The following is a 23589-nucleotide window of genomic DNA, read 5'->3' as shown; positions in this document are numbered from 1 at the left end:
TCAAGTCCGATTGACCTCAAATTTTGAACATAAGTCATAAATGATATAACAGAGCTATGAAAATTTTCGGAACTGGATTCTGACCCCGATATCAAAAAGTCAACTTTTCGCTCAAACTTTCAAATTTAAATTCCTATTTTAGCCATTTCAAGCCAAATTTAACTACGGACTTCCAAATAAAATTTCGATGATGCTCCTAAGTCCAAAATCACCATACGGAGCTGTTGGAATTATCAAAATTCTATTCCGGCATCGATTGCACATAGGTCGACATCTAGCCAACCTTTTCAACTTAAGTTTTAAACTTTGGAACTAAGCGTTCCAATTCATTCTAAAATCTTTTCGGACCCGAACCGACTACCCCGACAAGTTACATAACAGTTTTAAAGCACGGAATGAGCAGTAAATAGGAAACGAGACTACATCTTTTAAAATGACTGGCCGGGTCGTTACATAAGTGCTTCATCCCATATTATCAATTTTGTTTTCCTTATAAATTTAGCACTATTACTCTGTTTTGATATATTTGTGATGGACTGATGATTATTTAAGTTGTTTGAAGAGGTATATCAAATCTAAAGTAGGTGGCCTCACAATAAAATCGTTGTTGGTATACCACTTGCTATTATTGCTAACAGTGTCATGCCTCTTGATATGATATTTACAAGTAATGCATGACATAAAAATATTATTTTGATTCGCCGAAGGCATCTACAAAGATTAATCCCGTTATAGCAGAGTCGACTCGTTATAATATAGTTTTGAAAGCTTATTCTTGTTTAGGATTTGGGTTTGATTGTGCTTCCTCAGACATTTGTATGACATTTTGATTCTTAATAATATACTAACCCTTTTACTTTGTGTTCTAACGCTCTTTTTATGGAATACATTTATGTAACCTAAGATTTTTTTTAACTTGAATAAGAATTTTACTCATATGATTAATTTAAAAGATAATTGAATTGGATTCTCTTGCTAAATAATTAATTAAAAGATTTAATTATTTAGTTTTAACAAAAAAAATAATTTATTCTATATTGATTCAGATCTTAATATTAGTTCATCTCTTGTTTTGAATATTTAATCTTAATTATAATTTTATCCACCATAAATTTTATTTTTAAAAAGTAAAAGATTGATATGACATTTCACTTTTAGATCTTTATGTTTGTAGAATCATTAGTGGTATTGGCTCTTACCAACCATTATTTTCTCTTTCTCACACATTTATATTCTTAAATATTTTCTTAGTTATTGTTTAATAATTGAGTATTTTTCAATATTACAAAAAAATTAATTAAAAAAATATTATTTTAGTAGAAAAATAGTTGAAATAAAACATAAAAATATATTATCGTGGGGATATTTTTTTCTTCTCAATTTTAACTCTTTATGCAGTGCATTTAATATTACTTTTATTTTCTTGGTATTGGACATTATGAAGTGATAATGTATTGCCAATATGGAGGATTCTTATGAAATTGATTTTATTAAACCTTCCTACATATTTTTGATAAGAATTTAATAGATTAAATTTTATTTATTTTAAAATCTTAAATATTAAAATTTAGCATATAAGGTATTGTAGTTCAAAAAATAGGTTATTGCAGTTATGTCATCTTCCCATGAGTTCTTCTATTTAATAATTTAGGGCTATTTTGGTATATTAATATTGTATTTATGCTTTTATAATAATACATGCTCTCCTTTTTCTAAATAAATTTGAACAATATAATACATTCTCAAATTAAATTAGTAATAGGATATTATAATACGTTTTCGAAATAAATTAGTAGTAGGAATTTTTAAGAAGTATATCCTGAAAGTAATAGAATTACATGACTAAAAATATTTACTTGTTCAATTTTATATGAATTAGACAACCCGAAAGTAATTATACTAAAAGGATTCCTAAAGGTAATCATGTAGGATTCCTAACGTGTAGTATTATGTCCTAAAACTAATATGATAATAAGACTAATATTTAGAATCCGGTTATATCATTTTATTATGAATTATTATGTTTAATATTATAAGGTTATTTTTGTAAACCGGAATACAATGGATAGATAGATTGAGATGACAGCTTTATGGGTCAGGTGATTATTTTTCAATGTAGTTGAGGTCATGAAAAAAAAGAGTACTAATTTTTGTTGTTTTTTATCAAGTATCTAAGGTAAAACCATAATTGTTATGGCCAAACTTTAGGATAAGAATGATGATTATTTTTTTACCTCTCCGTTTTTATTTGTTGTCTCATTACCAAGAAGTTTAGTGGGAAATCAAATAATTAATCGTGCTTTTGTTGATGTACGTGTCACAATTAGCGGAAAACGACTAGTAACTAAGATGGATTAATTTAAAGAAAGAAACAAGAAAACAAGGAAAGAAGTAATCTATAGGAAATCAAATGATAGTTTTCTATTGGTTAATGACTCATCAACATTAGAATAAGCTTAGATTAATCATCAGAGTGCCTAATTAGCTGAAATGAGAATTCACGAGTTTATTAAATGTCTTCTTAGTTGTTCCATTGTCCATGTACGGTTGTGACTAGTATTTCCATTATACATGACATTGAGTTTTCTATAAAAAAAAATAAAAAATTTGTTAGTGTTCACTTTTCCCCTAATAATGGAAGATTTAATTAATTATAACTTCTCATAAGTAGTTTGAATTTGGATCTCCTAGTATTATGATAGTATGCGTGTCGAAATATTGGTCTCTTATATGGTATGTAGACTTGAATAAGAATTCGTTCAGCTCTAATAATACTGTCAAATGCCGATCAAACTCCCTAACTTTGGGTCGTGACATAGGTGATATAACAAACATTTTCACATAAACAGTGGCTGCCCCCATTGACTGACTTGTTTATTGTCATTGTCACCACCTTGAAACATGAATTTGGTTAGGATTTTTAAGTTGTTCAACCATGATTGCTACCTTCACTATTGAATCCAAATATCAATTCCAATGCCGATCAAATTATATTTAATTTTTATATGTAACAACTAAAACTCTACATGGCGATAAGAATGCAAATAACCTAACTAACAAAAATGTCACTTCAAGATAGGGAAAATGCCCAGAGTCACGCCGGCTAATTTACCCACAAGTATTAGCGCTTAAATTGACATAATTAATTGCCTAATTTGCTTGATATCTCTATAATGGTCTTAATTCTCCAATACCCATTATTAAATATGGGATCTTTATACGAATAGTCACTCGGATATATGGTTTACTTTTTCTAGTCGGTAAAAATAGACTATACACTATTTATACATATATATACATATACAGTCAAACTTTTTCATAATATCATCATTTGTTCCGATATTTTTTAGCTTTTATAGTGAATGATTATACATTATACACATATAACAACGCTTGACATTTAAATATTTTTAGCTGTTAAATAGACAATCCAAAAATCAATTTTTTTCTTGTTTAGTGTTACAAGTAAAAGATAAGAAAATTATTCAAAAATCTCAAATTTCTCTAAGTAAATATTAAAGAAATCTAATATATTATTAATAAATTCATAACTAAACGTACAAAGCTTTAAATTCAAAGACACACAGTTTAATAAATTCTTTTAAGATTGATGGAAGAACATTATAATTGTCGCTTGTTTCATAGATTTCATTCTCTTACAAGCAATATAACGTGTGAATTGACGAAGATCTGTATCCAAACTTTTAGCAAAAGGGTATCTGAAAGTTTTCACTTAAAGAATATCATGTGCAGATCTTCAAAATCTTATGTATTTTGCAAGATGTAAACTTTGTTTGATGGAAAAGATTGTATGCAGATTTTTAAAATTATTGTTAGTAAAATCTTGAAACTTCTACATGGCTGTTATAGAGGTGTAATTTTACAAAAAATATTTTGCTATAAATATGATTGTTGGTGTTATAGATAAAAAAAACTGTTATAGAGAAGTAAAATATAACTTACAAAATCAATCCGAGAAAAACTTGACTTTTATAATGAATGACTATTATATAAAAATGCTGTCACAGAAAGATACAGATTTGTATGTAGTATGCATATATTATACATCTATCAGCTATTGCTACGGCTATTTTGATTAATTCTTGTATCAAGAATTTCCCAAATAATAGGCAGTTTATCCCCAAACTAACTCTCCCCCGTTCAGTTGAGATGCTTTAAGAACCAATTAATATGACCACAAGGCAGAAGTAGAACAATTCCAAGTCGGGGGCAATTTATGTAATTCCAGTGAACTGTGCACTTCACTTTGAAGAAGCATGCACTGTCCTCTTATGCTTGAAGCCCTATAGACCTTGTAGTTTTTTGCATTTTTGAAGACACTGCCAACTTTACTATCCATTACAGAGTGGAAACTTGGTGCATACTGCAATTTAAACTGCATTGAATAGTAGATACTTTAAAAGCCTCTTCTCAAGCACATTGGACTGTCTCAAACTGAATTTAGTACAATGAGAATCAGAGCCAGATTACTAAAGTTAGAACAAAAATTCCTGTAATCTACAATACAAGCTAATTTAGTACATCCGACAAAATTGGAATGGTGCAGAGAAGATTAGCATGGCCCTTGCACGAAGGATGATACGCACAAATCGAGAAATTATCCCAGCAAACTATAGAAGGATACAGTTTTCCCAAACTATTTTAGTCTTCTCGCCAATTGTTGCCACACATCTTATTCTTGCATTTGTAGAAAGTAGTCATGGGCTCATCTGCTGACCTTATTTGCACTTGATAATATGCTGCTTCCCTGTAACCACACGCTGGACACGGCACTGCCAAGAACGAATAATACAGCAAAAGACAAGAGAAAACAATTCATATCAGCCCTACATTGTTGTGCGGTGTCTAAAACAAAAATAGCAAAGCACATGTTTTTCAGACAACTGTAGTGCTAAAGTTCAAGCATCACAACACTTGCTACTACCATTCAAAAGATCTCTTGGACTTGTTCAATTAGAAAGTGAATCACACAAAGACTGAACACACACACACACGCACGCGCATATATACAAAAAAGAAGCTTCTCTTTCTGAGAAACAAAAAACACTAAGAATCTTCTTTTACATGCACAAGATCGTGAACATTACAAATACAAAACTACCAATTCAGAATGTTCTCTTTATATCTCATTTTATTTGGTTTGCGTTGATCTTCAAAGATTAAAAGAAAAAAATTTGAATGTTCTGTAATTTGAAGACTCTATACTTTCTTATAGGTGCATGTTGCTCTTTTGATAGTAGAATAACAGAAGTGTCAAAAACCATAAAGAAACAATTAGAGTCAGGAAGTGAACACAACTTTGAGACAACCTAGACAAAGGATCATAGTTAATTTGGATAGAGGGTGTTATTAAATATTAGTTTGACTTTGTCAAGATGGTAATATTTGCCATTTTAGCAAAGAGATCTCTGGAGAATACTCAACAGAAATTAAGTCAAACAACATGGGAAAGAAAGAGCACTACTTTCGGATCTTAAATTTTCTAACTCATAGCTGTTAATTAGTACCCCTCATGTGAACTAAAGACAAGATAAAAAATCTGATACTATTGGCTCGCAAGTACCTGGCCTTTCATAAAATTACATATTTCATTTTTCTTCAGACCAACTCATCAAAGCATTAATTAGGTGAACCCTCTTGTTCATACAACATCTTCATCGACAAATACAGAAAGGGACAAAATAGGGAAGAACAACAAAAATGAACCAAGGAGAAAAGAAATTGAAGCTATAACCTATCAAGAAAAGTGTGAATTAGATTGTCCAAAAATTAGTATTGCAAGCACAATGACTTTATCTTAAAGACTTAGCAAATCGAGCTAAAATGAGAAGACTGATATAAGCCCTGCCCCCTAGCAACTTGTAAAAGTTGTGTGTAGTCTGCCAATATGACATAAAATAACCACTAAGTAGACAGCTATTCCATTCAAGGGTGAACTTTATGTTGGAAAATAAACTTTGGCGCACCATCTGTATTCTTATACAATATGCAGCATGACAAATATTGAAAGAATAAAGGCAACGCCATAGTGTTGCCAAAGTTGCATCTGTATATAGAGGAAGGCAAAAAAGGGACACAAAGGAGTCAACCCAAGCATTAAGGTGGATTCCTTTAACCAGAAAACCTTATGATATTACATAGAACCAAGTATTACTATCACAATTTCATACTGACATTCTTTAATTTTAAACTGTCAAAGTGATTTTATCAAACTTACCTCAATCGATGTATATGTACACACATACGTAAGAATCAACTACAAACTAATTGAGAGAATAAATCTCTGTAAAAGAAAGCATCAAATATATGGCCAATGAGGCAAGCAATTGAATCTAATCAATTTATTTGACTCAACAACCTGGAACCAAAAATCCAAAACAACATCATTTATATTCAAAGTCTTCTAGAATTATGGACAGCAAATTGACAACATGACAGAGTTAATAGAAGATGAAGAAATTTTTTTGACCAATCAGCTAAACCACAAATTGATAGAAAAAGAATGGGATTGCAAGAATCAAAAGTGTGCTTCACAGATATTTAACCACACAACCAACAAATATCAGCTGTCAAATGATAATATAGTTATTAGTTATTACTCCAGTAATATATAATCTTATCAGAACATTCAAGCCATTACAAGTGCTTAGAAGGGGGGCCAATATTTACTGATACTTTAAGCTTTGCTTTATCCTTGTAATATAAGCAGTCAAGAGCCAGTTATAGTTCTAAAGCCCATTAAACTCATTGGACAACAATTTATAAGAACATAAATTCACTTTTTGGCATGTTTTAGAAAATAGCTATAAGAAATCAAAAGTCACTTACATCATCAACCATGCATATTATATATGCACATCTTTCTTCTCTAACTATTAGTACTCCGAAGGTTTTTCAGAAATAATCAACAATAATTTGGTTATTAATTTTAGATGAGGAAAAGCTGGTCAAGACATATTCTATTAGTCAGAGGACAATACTAACTCATCGAACAACTAAGTCTTAGAAACATAAAAGCGAAAGCAGTGGCAGCAAATCATGAAAATATCAAGAAGCTATAGGTATAGAAAGTACTAAGACCTTCGGCTGTTGATGCATTCTCCATGTCATCTGTCGAAATCACTGGATCCATTTGTTTCTTTACTAAAGGTTGCTTTTTCTTCAGCTTAAGCTATAAAAAAGGTGTAATTAAAAAAAAGTAAACTAACTGAACGGATAATCAAAGGAACTAAAAGCTATCAAGTAGTATCAATTATGACAAATTTTTCTGGTTATCTTACCCGGCTCTCTATGTTACAAACGAAAGGGCACGAAGGGCAAAAGAATCTGGCTGGACGTTCCATATGAGGCAACTCATATTGCAGTAACATTGAACAGTCTGGGCAAAATTCCATTTGCAGCTAGCTTTCTTTTGTTGCAAAGACCTAATTTAAATAAACAAAAGGTGTCTTGCCGTTTAGATGACGGTACACATATTGACATGGTATCAAAGTAGGCAGGGGTTCAAAGATAGACTAAAATAAATACTCCGTTCTTTCTAATTTATGTGATACTCTTTTTATTGAGATGTTCCACAATATTTGAACCAATCATTTTATATATAACTTTCACAACTTTCAAGAAGTCAGTGTTTTCAACATTTTAAACTTTGATGTGTCTTCTCTTCATCAAACTAAATTTTCAATCATTACCAGTTAGTTTTACAATCACTAACATAATACATAAGTCAACTTAACATCCCAAACTTTGCCTCCAGTAAAATCCCATCACATAAAATGACAAGATTGAGCAAATACAAGCGTCACATCTCTAACTGTTTAAGCTTTTAACATGAGACAGTCACACATTTCTACACGGATCATGTTTACTTCTATATCCATTGGTTTCTTTTTCAAAAATCAGCACATGGAGTTTGGAAAGTGAGATGAAAAGGTAAGGATTAAAGAAAAGAGATAAGTTTTGAGCTTCGTTCATCACCCGCCCTGAATACAGCCCTATGACTACCTTATCTAAAAGGAAAAAATCAGTTCTTGATTCACAAGGCCAACAAAATCTTCTAAATTTTAAAATCTGTCAAAAAAGGAAGTAGTGAAATATATAAAAGTTTAAATTTTTAGAGACATGGTACACAAAGTTCATTGTATTTCAGCATATGGGCTTTTGAAATTCGGGTTAAACAAGAAAAGAAAACAGAAACGACTCAGCTTTTCTCATCACATACGTGATTTTAGCACTGTGGCCATTAATATGAACAAAAATCAATTCTTTACCAACAATTTGGTACCTAACAACTAAAAATCCCTTAGTTTCAAAAAAATCAGCATATGGGGTTCGGAATTTGCGTTAAACAATAAGAGAAAACAGAAAAAGATTCAGGGTTAGTTAATCATATACGTGATATTAGCAGTACGACCACAAATATGGAGAAAAATCAATTCTTGATTTAGAGAACTAACAAAAAGTTTCCTCAATTTGGTGAACTGATTGAAAGTTGAAACTATGCACCGTGAAGAGAGAAGCAAAGAAAGGGGATAGCTTACCTCAAAAGTAGGTATGCAATGGCGTCAGAATGAACAGTGGTTGCAGGTAAAGGGGGAAAAGATAGATATAGCGAATTAAATTAATGCGTTATGCCATATACCTCAATTATTATAGCGCATGCGCTATGCCATATACCTCTATAAATACCCTCTTCTTCTTCCTCAGCCTAACGGTCCCTTCTACCTTTTCTAAATAATTTTCGACAATAGAACCCACAAGGCTATTTTCGTTCCCCAAAAAACACAAACTTCAAAGTATATTTGTGGCATAAAATAAGACTCGAGGTGGAATTGCAAGAAAAGGAGGTCTACATTCACATTTAAAGTTTTCAAAAAAACTTCAAAATATAGGTATTTGGCAGAACCTTTTTTTGTATAAATTGTATGCATTATGTGTATTACATTTATATTAATTAATGCCCACGTAATTTTGGATCTCTAGTGGAACTCGATTTTTTTCACTATTTTTTTAAATTCCAGAAATTAAAAATTTAGGATTATTTTTCTGTTTTTTTTTAGTTAAAAAAAAAAATAGAAGGTGATTTGTAATTCTGTGCAATTTGGGATATTTTTCATTTTTTCTATTTTTGAAATTTTGCTAGAATTTATGGTATTTATTGATTTTGTTGAATATTTTATAATTGGAGAAATTTCTGAATTTTATTGTTTAATTAATAATATTGAACTTATTTATGTAATTGAATTTAAACAATTGTATGTTAAATATTGAACAATAATTGTTTGGCCGTCATAAACTTAGCCCTTTGTTGTATTTCGATTGTTGAACTAAAAGTATGATCATGTGCTAATCAATCAAAATACGATAAGTTAAACAAATAACATATTTTAGGATTCTATGACTGTTGAATAAAAAATTGAATAGCTGTCAGTATAAAGGAGACTATACCTATTTTTTGTCGTGAAATCCAGAAAACTAACATATAAATCGTTATGAATTAAATAAATAATAAATAATACTTCGTATCAAATTAATTAATAAAAAATTTCAAGATATTCTGATAAGTTAAACAAGTAAAATATTTTAGGATTCTTTGACTGACGAATAAAAATTTGAGTAGTTGTCAATATAAAGGAGACTTTGCCGAATTTTTACTGTTAAATCCAGAAACACTAATGGATAAACTATTATGAATTAAATAAACGATATATAATACTTCATATAAAATTAGTTAATAAAAATATTTTAAGATATCCCGATAAGTTAAACAAATAAAATATTTTAGGATTCTTTAAATGATAAATACAAATTTGAATAGTTGTCAGTATAAAGGAGACTCTGCCGACTTTTTTTTTTTTGTAAAATCTATAAACTAACTTATATACCATTATGAATTAAATAAAGGATAAATAATATTTTATATCAAATTAATTAATAAAATATTTCAAGATATCACAATAAGTTAAACAAATAAAATATTTTATATTTGTTTGACTGACGAATAAATATTTGGATAGTTGTGAGTACAAAAGTTACTCTCTCGAATTTTTGACGTCAAATTTAAAAAACTAACGTATAAATCATTATAAATTAAATAAAGGATAAATAATACTCCATACGCTTAAATTAACACTCCTTATAATCTCAAACAACAGTAATAAATAAATCTTTTCATTATGAAAAGAATAAGATAACTTAATACGTTTAATTAATATTATTCAATGTACAAACATCGTCATGGATTGACCGACTGTTCATCCTGGACCCATTTCACGTGAGCTACTTACGCTACAGGCGGGCCATAGGTCTTCGCGTATATGGGATGGAGATTTACTTAGTCAGAATTTCCACCCATGATGCATTGACAATTTTTGGGAGCTTATCAAGAAGCACCCACTACATCATCGTATTATCGAGTTCCTGACTCGGACTGGTTTTTATCGAGTTGTAGAGATCGGTCGGTTACAGTTCAACTAGCCGTAAATCACCGCTTTGATCGATCGCTGGAGGCCAGAGACACACACATTTCATTTGCCTATTGGCGAGGCCACCATCACGCTACAAGATGTGGAGGTTATGTTTGGATTGCTAGTTGACGGTCTTGCAGTCCATTCCCCGCCTGTGATTAGGGAGTTTAGGAGGCCCGAGTATCTACAGCTGCTGGAGAGGCTTACCGAATTTCGTCCGGCTGAGGAGACTGCTATTAGTGGGATTAGTCGGTTACAGTTATTGCCTGTTAGGCAACATCTGGAGGCGCTACATGAGCACATCACGAATCAGACCCCGGATAAGGGTATTGAGCAGCAGTCTAGGCTATTGTTATTGATGATATTTGGTGGGATTCTTTTCCCGAACACATCGGGAAACCTCGTGAACTTACATTTCCTGGCACATCTGGAGCAGCTAGACGACTTACCGTTGTACAGTTGGGGCGGTGCCGTTCTAGCGTACCTGTATAGGCAGCTATGCAGGGTGTCGATGGGCAGCGTGAGGGACGTTGCTGGATTCCTTCCGCTTCAACAGGTAATAACATTGTCAATTCGTTTTATGAATATCATATATGTATTAAAAATACTAAGTTTTACGTCCACAATGAATATTAGGTTTGGGCTTGAGAGAGATACTTGCAGATGCAACCCCCTCCTCGACCAGTAGATCTGGATGCACTACCACCACCGCTACTACCCCATGCGAGGAGGTGGGTCGATAGGAGAGGTTGTGCCCGCGACGTTGAGGCTCGACATCACCTCCCGCTCTATAGGGATATATTGGATCTCCTGGATGGTGATCACGTAAATATCCGACTTAGTACATTTGTTAATATTTTATTTGTCTTGTGTTTACTTACTTATCTTGCGTTTACTCAAAATTTCGTATGGAGGCCATATAGCAACGAGATCATTGCCAGCTTGCCAGAGTACTGCTCACGAGGTCGAGCTGTGTGATTTTCTGAGGTCCCACTAATCTGCCTCGATATAGTAGAGCATCATCCGACGGGGCAAGTCTTACGATAGTTTGGCCGACCACAACATATACCTGCTCATCCCAGTTGGCAAGCCACTCATTACGGGCGGGATGATCGTAGTCAAGTTGAACAGGAGTACTTGGCTTGGCTCGAGGCTCGGATAGAGGGATGGGGTCTGAGGCTTTTCATGTTTCCGCCAGACCATCCACATGACGATGTTGACGATGACAAGCACATGGCTTGGTATCATCGTGTTACTCGCACTCAGATTGATAATCCTGATCATCGGCAGAGTCACTGATATGTTCCATATGTCGGGAGGCACGAGGCACTAGGACGTTATTTGATCTACTTACATATTATATGTGATTTACTTAATTTCTTTAATTAATATGTTACATTGTATGTAGGTTGTGGGCTTACACCGTATTCACCAGATGTGCCTAGTGTCATGATCCAAAATCCCACCACAGGCGTCGTGATGGCACTTTGTCTCTAAGACTAAGTAAGCCGATTATAATTACAATTCAAGCTAAAAAAAATTTTTAAACGATATTAAAAAAAAAAAAGATAATCGAAACCAACAGCTGAAATAATTACAAACAATCTCCCGAAACTGGTAGTACTGAGTCATGAACTCTAACTGAATATATGAAATGATCTCAAGGATCGAATACTCAATACTGTTTGATTAATAATAAACAGTACAATAAAATAGAAAGACTCCAAGGTGCAGAAGTGTAGTATGAGTACACCACAGTCGGTACCCAGTAAGTATCAAGACTAACCTCGGTGGAGTAGTGACGAGGTACAGTCAAAACACTCACTAGTCTAATAACCTGTGAAATATAGTATACAAAATAATAAAAAAATAAATAGCAGTGATAGCAACAATAATCAACTAGTGATATAAATAGCAAGGCAACAAAGACTCCATAAATATTACTCAAACAGGTAATGAACACAAGTACAACCAATAATCAAGTTCTTCAAAATATACATCTTTCACCTATAAGTTTTTCAAATAAAAATCTTTAGAATATAATTCTTTCCAATAAATATATTTCGAATATACTTTCTTCAAATAAATATCTTTCAAATATAATTCTTTCAAATAAATAACTTTCGAATATAATTCTTTCAAATAAATATCTTTCGAATATAATTCTTTCAAATAAATATCTTTCGAATATAATTCTTTCAAATAAATATCTTTCGAATATAATTCTATCAAATAAAAGTCACCATGTGACACCTCATTTCATAATCATAAAATACGGGTCTCAACCCACTTTCATATTTCCACGGCATCTCGTGCCAATATCTCTATCACAATCGCACGGACAACTCACGTGCCAATATTATCATCATATTTTTCCCGACACCTCGTGCCCACATTTCATATCTGTTGCGGCGTGCAACCCGATCCCATATAACATTAATCATACCTGTTGCAGCGTGCAACCCGATCCCATATAACATAATCCGCCTAGCAATAGCCACAGGCTCTCAATTTCAACATAGATCAGACTATTATCAAGTTTACCGAAACAACAAGACAAGTTGCACAAGATATAAAAATAAACACAAGAAAAATCACAATATCACATGAAAATTTCCAACGCAATAACCCCAAATCATCACATAAAAATTACCAACACAATAACTCCACATCATCACATATCATCCCTGATAATAGCCACCCTTATCTCTCCTATAGCTACCCTTATCACTCCTATAATAGCCTCCCTTATCCCTCCGCCCTGAAAATATCAATAGCCACCCTTATCGCTCTTATAACCACCCTTATCGCTCAGTATAATAGCTACCCTTATCACTCCATCCAGACAATATCCCAACACACATAACCACGGTGAAATGCCGCCCTTATACCCACATAATATCAACAGTGAAATGCCACCCTTATATACTCATAATAATAACTCAAATCACACAATAATTTACACGGAATATTATCACGACAATAAAACACAATCAATTCCTATCACAATTTACCCAACAATCACAGCCAATTCCAATGATATAGTAAAATCAATAAATTTCTCAAAAATAGCCCAAGGCTCCACATAATGTATATAAAAACTTAAAACAACAAGAGGGAAGGAAAATTAACTCATCATGACACAACACCTTCTTTAGTCCAAATTTTTGAAAAATATATTAGTACCTCAATTTAAACTTATTTAATAAATTATTTGCATACGAAAAAATCTATAATATAATTATTTTCAAGAAATATCAAATCAACAAACACACAAAATTCTCATAAAATTCCAAGTCGCTATCACACTAAATTATTATATAAATACAAACTCAACAAACAAAGAATGAGGTATGATAAATCAAGGATTTACTAAATTTTCATAATTTTTCAATTTTAATACACAAGTGTGTGTACAAATTTTTAACCGATATAGTTTGTACATATAAACCAAGTACGCACTCGTCACCTCGCGTACATGGTTTTCCATCACACAATTTCCACATAAGACTCAATGCCTAGGGGAAGTTCCCCCCATAAGGTTAGGCAAGATATTTACCTTTTTGAAGTTAGGCCAATATTCTAAAATTGCCTTCTTGCCTGAATTGACCTCCGGACAGCTCAAATATGTCCAAATTAATTCAATTCAATCAATACTAATTATAAGAATTAATTTCATATGAAAATACTAATTTTTCAAAAAAATTCGAAATTTAACTCAAAAATTGCCCGTGGGGCCCATGTCTCGGAATACGACGAAACTCACAAAATCCGATAACCCATTCAATTACGAGTCCACCGATACCAATTTTATCAAATTCCGATAACAACTCGACCTCCAAATCTAAAATTTTTGTTCTTGAAAAGTTTTGCAAAAATCTTTATTTCTTCCATTTAAATTCGAAATAAATGATGAATATAACCATGGATTTATGAAATATAATCACTTTTGGATATATGACACTTACCCAAGTCGAAGTCGTAAAGAAATCCTCAAAATCGCCCAAGAACCGTGCTCCAAAAATTCAAAATGAAATAAAGAAAATGACCATTTTTGGTCCTTAAGTTTCTGCCCATCCATCACTAAAAGTCCATTTTCCGTCACTAAAAGTCCATTTTTCGTTACTAAAAGTCCACATCAGAATTTGCTTGCACTAACAGTTATTATTTTCACTAAAAAGGCTCTAACTCCATCATACGAATTCGGAATTTGACGATTCTTGTTCCTATGAGTCACAAATAATAATACGAACCTAGTTGTTCAATCGAAACTCAATTCAGAGCTCATTTGCTCAATGCGATACCAATTTCGCTCGTTAAACAATTAACTCATATTTCACGCTAAAAATCCAATCGTGACTTGATGAAATTAGACCAAACTTTCCAGATCACTCCTATAATTCATTATCAAAATTCAGGAAGTCTCGAAATTATATTTCGATCTCTAGAAGTAAAAATAGACCTTTGGATCATTACATGCTTATGTTGAAAACATCAAACTCCTCCAAAACTCTTCCTCGATAGCCTGTAGTTTATCAACCATAACTTCTTGTACTCAACCCCAACTGTCAAACGGTTTATATTTATGCAAACTAGATGCAAAGGGCTACAACTTTTATGTTTTTTTTTATTGCCCAACTCCTTATAGATTGCGAGATATAAGCTCCCAAAGTCAGCCCTGTGCAACAAAAATTTCTGGCGATGCACACTGCTGTAGCCAAAATCTGTAGTACCAGCTTGAGTCAATCAATCATAACTTTTTGTACAAATTTTTGAATAATGAATAGTTTATCATTCTGGAAACTAGAATCAAAGGGCTACAACTTTCATATTTTGATAATTTAAGATTCCTTATAGATTTGGAGATATGAGCTTCCAAAGTCAGCTCTGTGCATCAGAAACTTCGCACATTGCTGTCAAAACAACTAGCAGTTAAAAATGATCCGAAACCACTTTGAAACTCACCCGAGGCCCTAGGGACTTCAACCCAATACACCAACAAGTCCTAAAACATCATAAGAACTTAGTTAAAACCTTAAATCACATAAAACAACGCTAAAACCATGAATCATATCCCAATTCAATCTTAAGGAACTTAAGAATTTCCAACTTCTACATTCGATGCCGAAACCTATCAAATCAATTTCGATTGACCTCAAATTTTGCACACAAGTCATAAATGACATAACGGATCTGTAAAAATTTTCAGAACTGGATTCCGACTCTGATATAAAAAAGTCAACTCCTCGGTCTAACTTTCCAAAAATTTAACTTTCCCCATTTCCAGCAAAGTTTCACTACGGACTTTCAAAAAAAATTTCGGACACGCTCCAAAGTCCAAAATTATCATACAGAGCTATTGGAATCATCAAAACTCTATTTCGGGGTCGTTTACACATAATTCACCATCTGATCAATTATTTCAACTTAAGCTTCCAAAACAAGAATTGTTCTTTCAATTAAATCCTGAATCATCCGAAAATCAAACTTGACCACCCTCGCAAGTCATAATACACATTTCAAAGCTGCTCGAGACCTTAAGCCACCGAACGGAACGTAAATTCTTAAAATGACAAGTTGGATCATTACACCTAGAGATGCAGCAGCATGTAGGCGACGGAGAAGCACTACTATTGCACCATTGCGGTCGTCAGGTTTCTGCAGTTGCTGTTGCGACATTGGTTGCTCAACGAGCCGATGCACGATTAGGTTTTGATCTTGCGTACATTCCGCCAGAGGATTACCATCATGGCCCAGACGTGCCCTCAGCCCGTGTAGATGTGCTAGGTGTGGCCAGAGAGGACAAGGTGGCCAAAGTGGAGGGGGCGGTGAGGCACCCGTGGAGGGTGTTGCGAAGGGTTTTCCGGGTGACCAGGGTGAGGCAGCGGATATGCTTGCATTCATGTAAATGTAGCGCATTTATTTTATGCGCTATTTCCTATGCTAACATACAGATGTTAAATTTGGTCGTTTCCCTGTCCGTGTATAGCGCATTTATTTCATGCACTATACATAAATTGGTTCGCCTCTTTTTTTACCACATATTTTGGTGGCTTGGGTTCAATTAGTTATTACTTTGTTTTCGGACTCCAACTCGATGAGTATATATATGTTAAACATTACACATTACGCCTATACCTCAATTCAATGAGTATATATTTTAAAAGGTATACATATACTATACTAAAACGTATATATTATATTAAAAATTATATTCGAGTTGTAAAATAAAAATTAAAGAAAAAGCATAAGCTCTTGAAAATAATTATTGCTGATCTTATTTAACTAACTCAATAGAAGAAGAAATGTTATCCGTAGAACTGTTCAATCATCTCAATCAATATATTCGACTTAAAATTTATTTTAGTTTTATAATTTCACTAATTAAATTTCGTAAATTATCTTTTTTTTTTTACTTTTAGCATGAACACGTAATTTCTTGAAGAATTAAGAGCTCTATTGTTTTTTTTTTTTTTTTTTGGAAAACTCATGTTCTTAAGTTCATTATAGAAAATACAAGCAAGATACGAAATTAGAATCTTGCCGCTACATTTTTACTAATATAAGTTTTCTTCTTTTTGAGGGGTCTTTCATTTTTTGTCCAAGAATATAACTAAGCGCATCGGAATTCTGCATCCAGATTTTTTCTATTTATAAAATAAGAATTTATGTTTGTAATGGAATTACTTGTAATTGATGAATTCTGAATGAATTAGTTACCACTATTCTAGAATATGGTGAAAATATAGAATTCATGCACTTTTAGATTAGATTTAGAATTTATTTTTCAACCAATTCTCACGACTGTCGCATTTTAATTCTTGTGTATTTTTAGTTAGTTCTCATTTAAATTGAGATTTTTTAAAAGTAACTTCGATTTTCTTCACAAAAAAAATAAGTTAACTCTCCATAGTGTCAAAAAAAAAATTGTCTGAAGAAAATTTTACATAAAAGTTTTGCATGTTTATTGTTCTAAAAATATTATTTATGATATTTTATTGTGTTGTATTTATTTTTGAATTGCATAAAACATAGTTATAAATGGCTTTCTACCAATTATATCTTTAGGCTTTTTTTTTACAACTAGCCTCAAGTTACGCGCGTTGTGTCTGTATCTTATCTCAATGATTATGATTTATTTAAAAATTATATCTAATTATAAAATAAAATTTTAAGTTACTAAAAATGATTATAAATGTTGATCGTGTATAACTAATTCAATAAAGAAAGAAATCGCTTCGTAGAAGTTCTCAATTATAAGTCAACAGTTTAACTAAAAACATCAGCTTTATAATTTCACAAGTTCTCTTGCTTCCTTTTCATTTCAGCTAGAACATATAAAAACTTGAAAATATAAATATTGTTGAAGGATGGAACTTAAAACAAAAATATAAATATTGTTGAAGGATGGAACTTAAAACATATAAGCACACTACTATTAATTATTGAATTTCAAATCATCTTAAAAACCAAAATGCAACGAAAATCCAAAAATAAATTCAAAAGTGATATTAAAGAAAGTGACTGAGAGAATTTACGATTGAAAGATGGGCCATCCATGACATATTTACTTCAAAGAATGACTTAGAATTAGAGTTGAAAGTATATATGGTATTGAAGTGTTATTATTCAAGTGAAATTAATATTTAAATTATTCTAATATTGGCCAACTCTATAATTTTAAATATTTGAAAAATAATTAACTTTTTTCAATGAGAAATCTATTTTAAATGGTAAAAAAATGGATCAACATTTCTTGTTCGAACACATATATTTCCTCTTAAATTTAAAGAGCACAGCCTTTGGAATATCATACGACAATTATACTCATTTTTGTGTCATAATATCATCTAAAGTGAGTGGATATTTGTTGCATGTTTTTTTTCATGATTCTTTTAAGAGTTTTCAAATTAACACAATATTTTTGAAAATTTTCGGAATCTTTCTTTTGGAGATTTGAAATGAAAAGGTTGGTCATATAGTTCCTAAAAAATGACAGATTTAAGTGGATATGTAAAATCTGAAAATGACTAATATCGAATGAATATTTTATAATAAATAACTTAATATAAAAAAATTATAGAGATCCTGTGATGACCCAATATGTCATCTTTAATTTTAAACATTCATTTATGTGTTCTGAGACCTCGGATAGCACCTTTCAGCATTCCTCGATTTGCGTGCAGTCCGTAAATTTTTCTAGAAAACTTTTATGTGAAAAATTGATTAAAATGTGAAATGGAGCTTCAAAACTCATTTGAGTTAACTTCGGCCAACGTTTTAAGCAAATAGACCCGGATCAGTATTTTGACAGTTCCGGTAGGTCCGTATCGTGATTTGGGACTTGGGCATATACCCGTAATCGAATTCGGAGGTGCCTAGTTTGAGTTATTGCCATTTATTAAAAAATTAGAAGTTTGAAAGCTTAAAGATTCCAAAGATTGACCGTGAATTTGAATTTATCGATATCGGACACAGATTGAGATTCCGAGAATTGGAATAGCTCTGTTATGTCATTTATAATTTTGCACCAAATTTAAAATTATTCCGGATTTATTTAATACGTTTCGGCACGGGTTTTGTAAAGTCAAAAGTTTGAAACTCATAAGTCCGAATCGAGGTGTGAATTGTAATTTCAACATTATTTTACGTGATTTGAGACCCCGAGTATTTTGACAGTTCCGGTAGGTCCGTATCGTGATTTGGGACTTGGGCATATACCCGTAATCGAATTCGGAGGTGCCTAGTTTGAGTTATTGCCATTTATTGAAAAATTAGATGTTTGAAAGCTTAAAGATTCCAAAGATTGACCGTGAATTTGAATTTATCGATATCGGACACAGATTGAGATTCCGAGAATTGGAATAGCTCTGTTATGTCATTTATAATTTGTGCACCAAATTTAAAATTATTCCGGATTTATTTAATACGTTTCGGCACGGGTTTTGTAAAGTCAAAAGTTTGAAACTCATAAGTCCGAATCGAGGTGTGAATTGTAATTTCAACATTATTTTACGTGATTTGAGACCCCGAGTAAGTCCATATTATGTTACGAGACTTGTTGGAATATTCGGACGAGGTCCCGAGAGGCTCGGGTGAGTTTCAGACCATTTTTGTTCAAGAACACAGGTCTGGTTCTGGTGCGTCGCACCTGCATAATTTTGCCCGCAGGTGCGTAATCGCTTCTGCGACTTTGAGGCCAGAGGAGAAGCTTCGCTTTGGGATGAAGGTGCGATGCCCGCTTCCGCGGTGCCATGATCGCAGATGCGATCTTTCTCGCTTCTGCGGCTTCTTTCGCGCTTCTGCGACGTGAAGGTCCATAGATGCGGTCCTCTGCTTGGCTGCCCTGTTCTGCAAATGCAAGCTTTGTCTCGTAAATGCGAGTTTGCAGATGCAGAAATTTAGTCCGTAGATGCGAAAATGTTGGACAGAATACATAAAATCGGGTGTTAGCCACTTTTACTCATTTTTGAGTTTTGAGTCTCGGATTTGGGTGATTCCAAAGGGGTATTTTCACGACTTCGACTTGGGTAAGTATTCTATATCCGAAAGTAATTATATTTCATAAATTCATGTTTATATTCATCATTTATTTCGTATTTAGATGGAAGAAATTGGAATTTTTGTAAAATCTTCCAAAAATGTAAAAATGAAGATTTGAAAGGCAATCTGATGTCGGAATTCGATAATTTTTGTATGGTTGAACTCATATCTGTCACGACCCAATTTTTCCTCCGTTGGGTATCGTGATGGCACCTAATCTTGGGGACTAGGTAAGCCTAACAATAATTAAAACAACAATATTATTTAAATATAATCTCTTAAAATTCTCAAAATCGGTAGTACACGTCATAAGCTCTACAGAGTGTTTGCTAGAAAACTTTTAAATACAACTGTCCAGAAATAAAAATAAACAGTGCAAAACGAAAACTGGAAGGTGACTCCGAAGCCTGCGAACGCAGCAGCAGATTTATCTTGAGTCTCTACAGCAACAGTCCACACAGCTAGCTAACGAACAAGTACCTGGATCTGCACAAAAATGTGCAGAAAAGTAGCATGAGCACACCACAGCGGTGCCCAGTAAGTATCAAGACTAACCTCGGTGGAGTAATGACGAGGAACAGTCAAGACACCCACTGGTCTAATAAACCAAACAGATATAAGTACATGAATAACAGAAGTATGATGTCTACATAAAAACTATGCAATATGACTCACAATACAGTAATGGCATTAAAGCAAGAAAACAACAAGTATCATCGGAATATCATGAAAATGACGCAGACAAAGTGAATGGAACACAACCTAAATCCGGAATCACTAATACAATAAGGACAAGTAATAACTCAGTAATTACAACCGCTTTTACATCAGGGTTTAGTCAACAACTACACAAGGTACCGAACGTCGGATAATTTACAACTCACGGGTCTCAATACCTGAACCCTGACACTTGGCATCCTGTGCCCTCATAACACCTCATAACCACACTGATGACTCACGTGCCAATAGAGCCATTCTCACATAGAAGACAAGTAAACAAGGGTGAGCATCTATGCTCAACAATATCAAGAACACCTCTTATCCGATAAGAGTGCTTAACTACGTGTATGCTTGTGCAAGTGTCCTAACATAGTCCATACCAGCAAATAAGCATAAGGAAGAAGAAGAACGGACAACACGTAGAATATTTTCTCACAGCTTTCACAAGATAAAGCTCACACAGGTACGTATACCACTACACAAATATCAACAACAAGAATACCCCCAGGCCATAAATCATCACAAATCAATCCCTGACACAGCCCACCTTGTCTCGCCACGTGTGCAATACTAAAGTAAATGCCCGCCTTGTCTCGCCATACGTGCATAATAATGTTCCCACCTTATCTCGCCACATGCGCAACCTACACACACACACACACACATATATATATATATATATATATATATATATATATATATATATATATATCCCACCTTGTCACGCCGCATGTGCAACTATCAATAGTAACAATAGCATAGCAGAAACCTCGTGCAACCCCATAACAACAACTGCACGGCAGAAACCTCGTGCATCATAATAATAACAACCGCACGACAGAAACCTCGTGCATCACCACAACAAATACAACAACAACAATGACAATAGTACAAAATACGACAAGTAAATCAACTCAAGAACTTTTAAATCACAGGAAAATGTGGGACCAAATCACAAGGAATAACCACAGTCTGAAATGCTAGGCGTAAAGCGAACATCTCAACAAAGGGAAAACTAAGGTGTAGCAGTGAATCCCACAATATACACTTCAACAACATGGAAGCTAACATGAATCCAATAATGCTAAACAAAACAAGCCGGCTAAGATATAGGATATCTACTTATTTTAAGGTTGAAGAAATTACGAAGGATATTCAACAATTCAATTAAGGATGACAGTGGAAAAATAATCATAACCTTAATTAAGACTGAATAATTATAGGATGAAATAATATAAATTCCAAATAAAGATAAGCAGTTATGAAAAGATAGCATGGCTATAAAAGAGATAACAATTTCAATTAAGGCACATATGAATCAAGTAACGATAATAATGGATCATGAAGCAATTTATTCTAATTAAGCAGGTAGATGTGAATTTAGTAATTAAGATATATAATCATAACAAGAACAACTGCATATTCAATGAATACAAGGACCTAAGAACCCTAAAAGGCCAAATTTCCACAAATAAGTTTGTGCAGCACACGGGCTACAATCAATATAGAAGACTCAAATCCTAAGGGGTAAATCCCCCACACAAGGTTAGGCAAGATACTTACCTCGAACCAAGCTCAAACAGTCCGTAAGAATGCCCTTTCCTCAATTATCCGACTCTAAATGGTCCAAATCTAACCAAACACAATTGCATATCATGAATATAATGATAATAGACTCATCCAATTAATGAAATCAATATTTTAACAAAAATTCTGAAATTTGCCCTAAAAAGTCAACCCGGCCCCACATCTCGGAATCGGGTAAAAATCACAAAATATGAACACCCATTCACTCACGAGTCCAACCATATAAGAAATACTCAAATCCGACCACCAATCCCCTTTCAAAACTCGAAATCTTTATTGAAGAAGTTCTTCCAATTTTTCCCAATTTCAACCCCAAAAATCCGAAACTAAATGGAGAAAACAACTATAGATTAACGCAATAAAACCAAATTCGAGTAAGAAATCATTACTGTGATGACCCAAAATGTCATTTTTAAATTTAATAATTAATTCTGTGTTCTAAGACCTCAAAAAGCACTATTTATCATTCCTCGACTTGTGTGCGCAATCCGTATAATTTTTCGGAAAGTTTTTATGTGAAAAATGGATTAAAATATGAATTAGAGCTTTAAAACTCAACTGAGTTGACTTTGGTAAATATTTTGAGCAAACGGAATCGGATCAGTGTTTTGACAGTTCCGATAGGTCCGTATCGTGATTTGGAACTTGGGCGTATGCCCAGAATCAAATTCCGCGGTCCCTAGCTCGAGATATGGAATTTTGACAAAAAACTTAAAGTTTAAGTTCAAATAGTGACCGGATGTCGAATTACATGCAAATGACCCCGGAAATGAATTTTGATGATTCCAACAGCTCCGTAGGGTGATTTTGGACTTAGGAGCATGATCAAAATTTTATTTGGAAGTCCGTAGTGGAATTAGGCTTGAAATGCCGAAAGTTGAATTTTTGGGAAGTTTGACCGAGGGGTTGACTTTTTGATATCGGTGTCAAAATCCGATTCTGAAAATTTTTATAGCTCCGTTATATCATTTATGACTTGCGTGCAAAATTTGATGTCAATCGGACTTGATTTGATAAGTTCCGGTGTTGTCTGTAGAAATTGAAAGTTTCAAAGTTCATTAGGCTTGAATCTATGTGCGATTCGTGATTTTAGCATTGTTTGATGTGATTTGAGGTTTCAAATAAGTTCGTATGATGTTTTAGGACTTGTTGGTGTATTGGGTTGAGGTTCCGAGGGCCTCGGGTGAGTTTCGGATGGTTAATGGATCAAAAATGGGACTTAAACAGCTGCTGCAAAAGCTGCTGCAAATTC

At 33.2% G+C, this 23589-nt stretch overlaps 1 protein-coding gene, 1 long non-coding RNA gene and 1 pseudogene across 6 annotated transcripts; 2 read left to right on the top strand and 1 right to left on the bottom strand.

The window, feature by feature from the left end:
• Positions 1-4382: 4382 nt before the first annotated feature.
• On the bottom strand, positions 4383-8796 carry LOC107762077 (uncharacterized). 4 transcript variants are annotated; one of them, XM_016580414.2, is made up of 4 exons: positions 8663-8796; positions 7302-7445; positions 7102-7192; positions 4383-4793 (listed from the first exon to the last, which is right to left on the bottom strand). In XM_016580414.2, exons 2-4 carry the CDS (start codon positions 7413-7415, stop codon positions 4663-4665), a joined length of 336 nt encoding a protein of 111 aa, XP_016435900.1. In that variant the 5' UTR covers positions 7416-7445; positions 8663-8796; the 3' UTR covers positions 4383-4662. The 4 variants fall into 4 exon arrangements, with proteins under 4 accessions (XP_016435900.1, XP_016435886.1, XP_016435892.1 ...); XM_016580400.2 differs by having other exon boundaries at positions 8562-8704; XM_016580406.2 differs by lacking the exon at positions 8663-8796 and adding an exon at positions 8416-8534.
• On the top strand, positions 4524-4632 carry LOC142168615 (U6 spliceosomal RNA; annotated as a pseudogene).
• On the top strand, positions 8771-11921 carry LOC107762069 (uncharacterized). 2 transcript variants are annotated; one of them, XR_012697968.1, is made up of 4 exons: positions 8771-8912; positions 10472-11043; positions 11124-11312; positions 11411-11921. It is a non-coding gene; the product is annotated as an uncharacterized LOC107762069 (long non-coding RNA). The 2 variants fall into 2 exon arrangements; XR_012697967.1 differs by having other exon boundaries at positions 11124-11921.
• The last annotated feature ends 11668 nt before the right edge of the window (positions 11922-23589 follow it).

The sequence above is a fragment of the Nicotiana tabacum genome, chromosome 13 (genome assembly GCF_000715075.1).
Source record: "Nicotiana tabacum cultivar K326 chromosome 13, ASM71507v2, whole genome shotgun sequence".
NCBI lineage: Eukaryota > Viridiplantae > Streptophyta > Magnoliopsida > Solanales > Solanaceae > Nicotiana > Nicotiana tabacum.
This window is presented reverse-complemented; position numbering and strand designations above follow the sequence as displayed.

Bases quoted from the DNA above. Each gene is read 5' to 3' on its own strand.
- LOC107762077 (XM_016580414.2), bottom strand. From the start codon at position 7,415: ATGGAATTTTGCCCAGACTGTTCAATGTTACTGCAATATGAGTTGCCT. The intron at 7,193-7,301 runs GTAAGATAACCA...CCTTTTTTATAG, and splicing joins TTTGTAACATAGAGAGCCGG to CTTAAGCTGAAGAAAAAGCA. The intron at 4,794-7,101 runs GTCTTAGTACTT...CGTTCTTGGCAG, and splicing joins GAATGCATCAACAGCCGAAG to TGCCGTGTCCAGCGTGTGGT.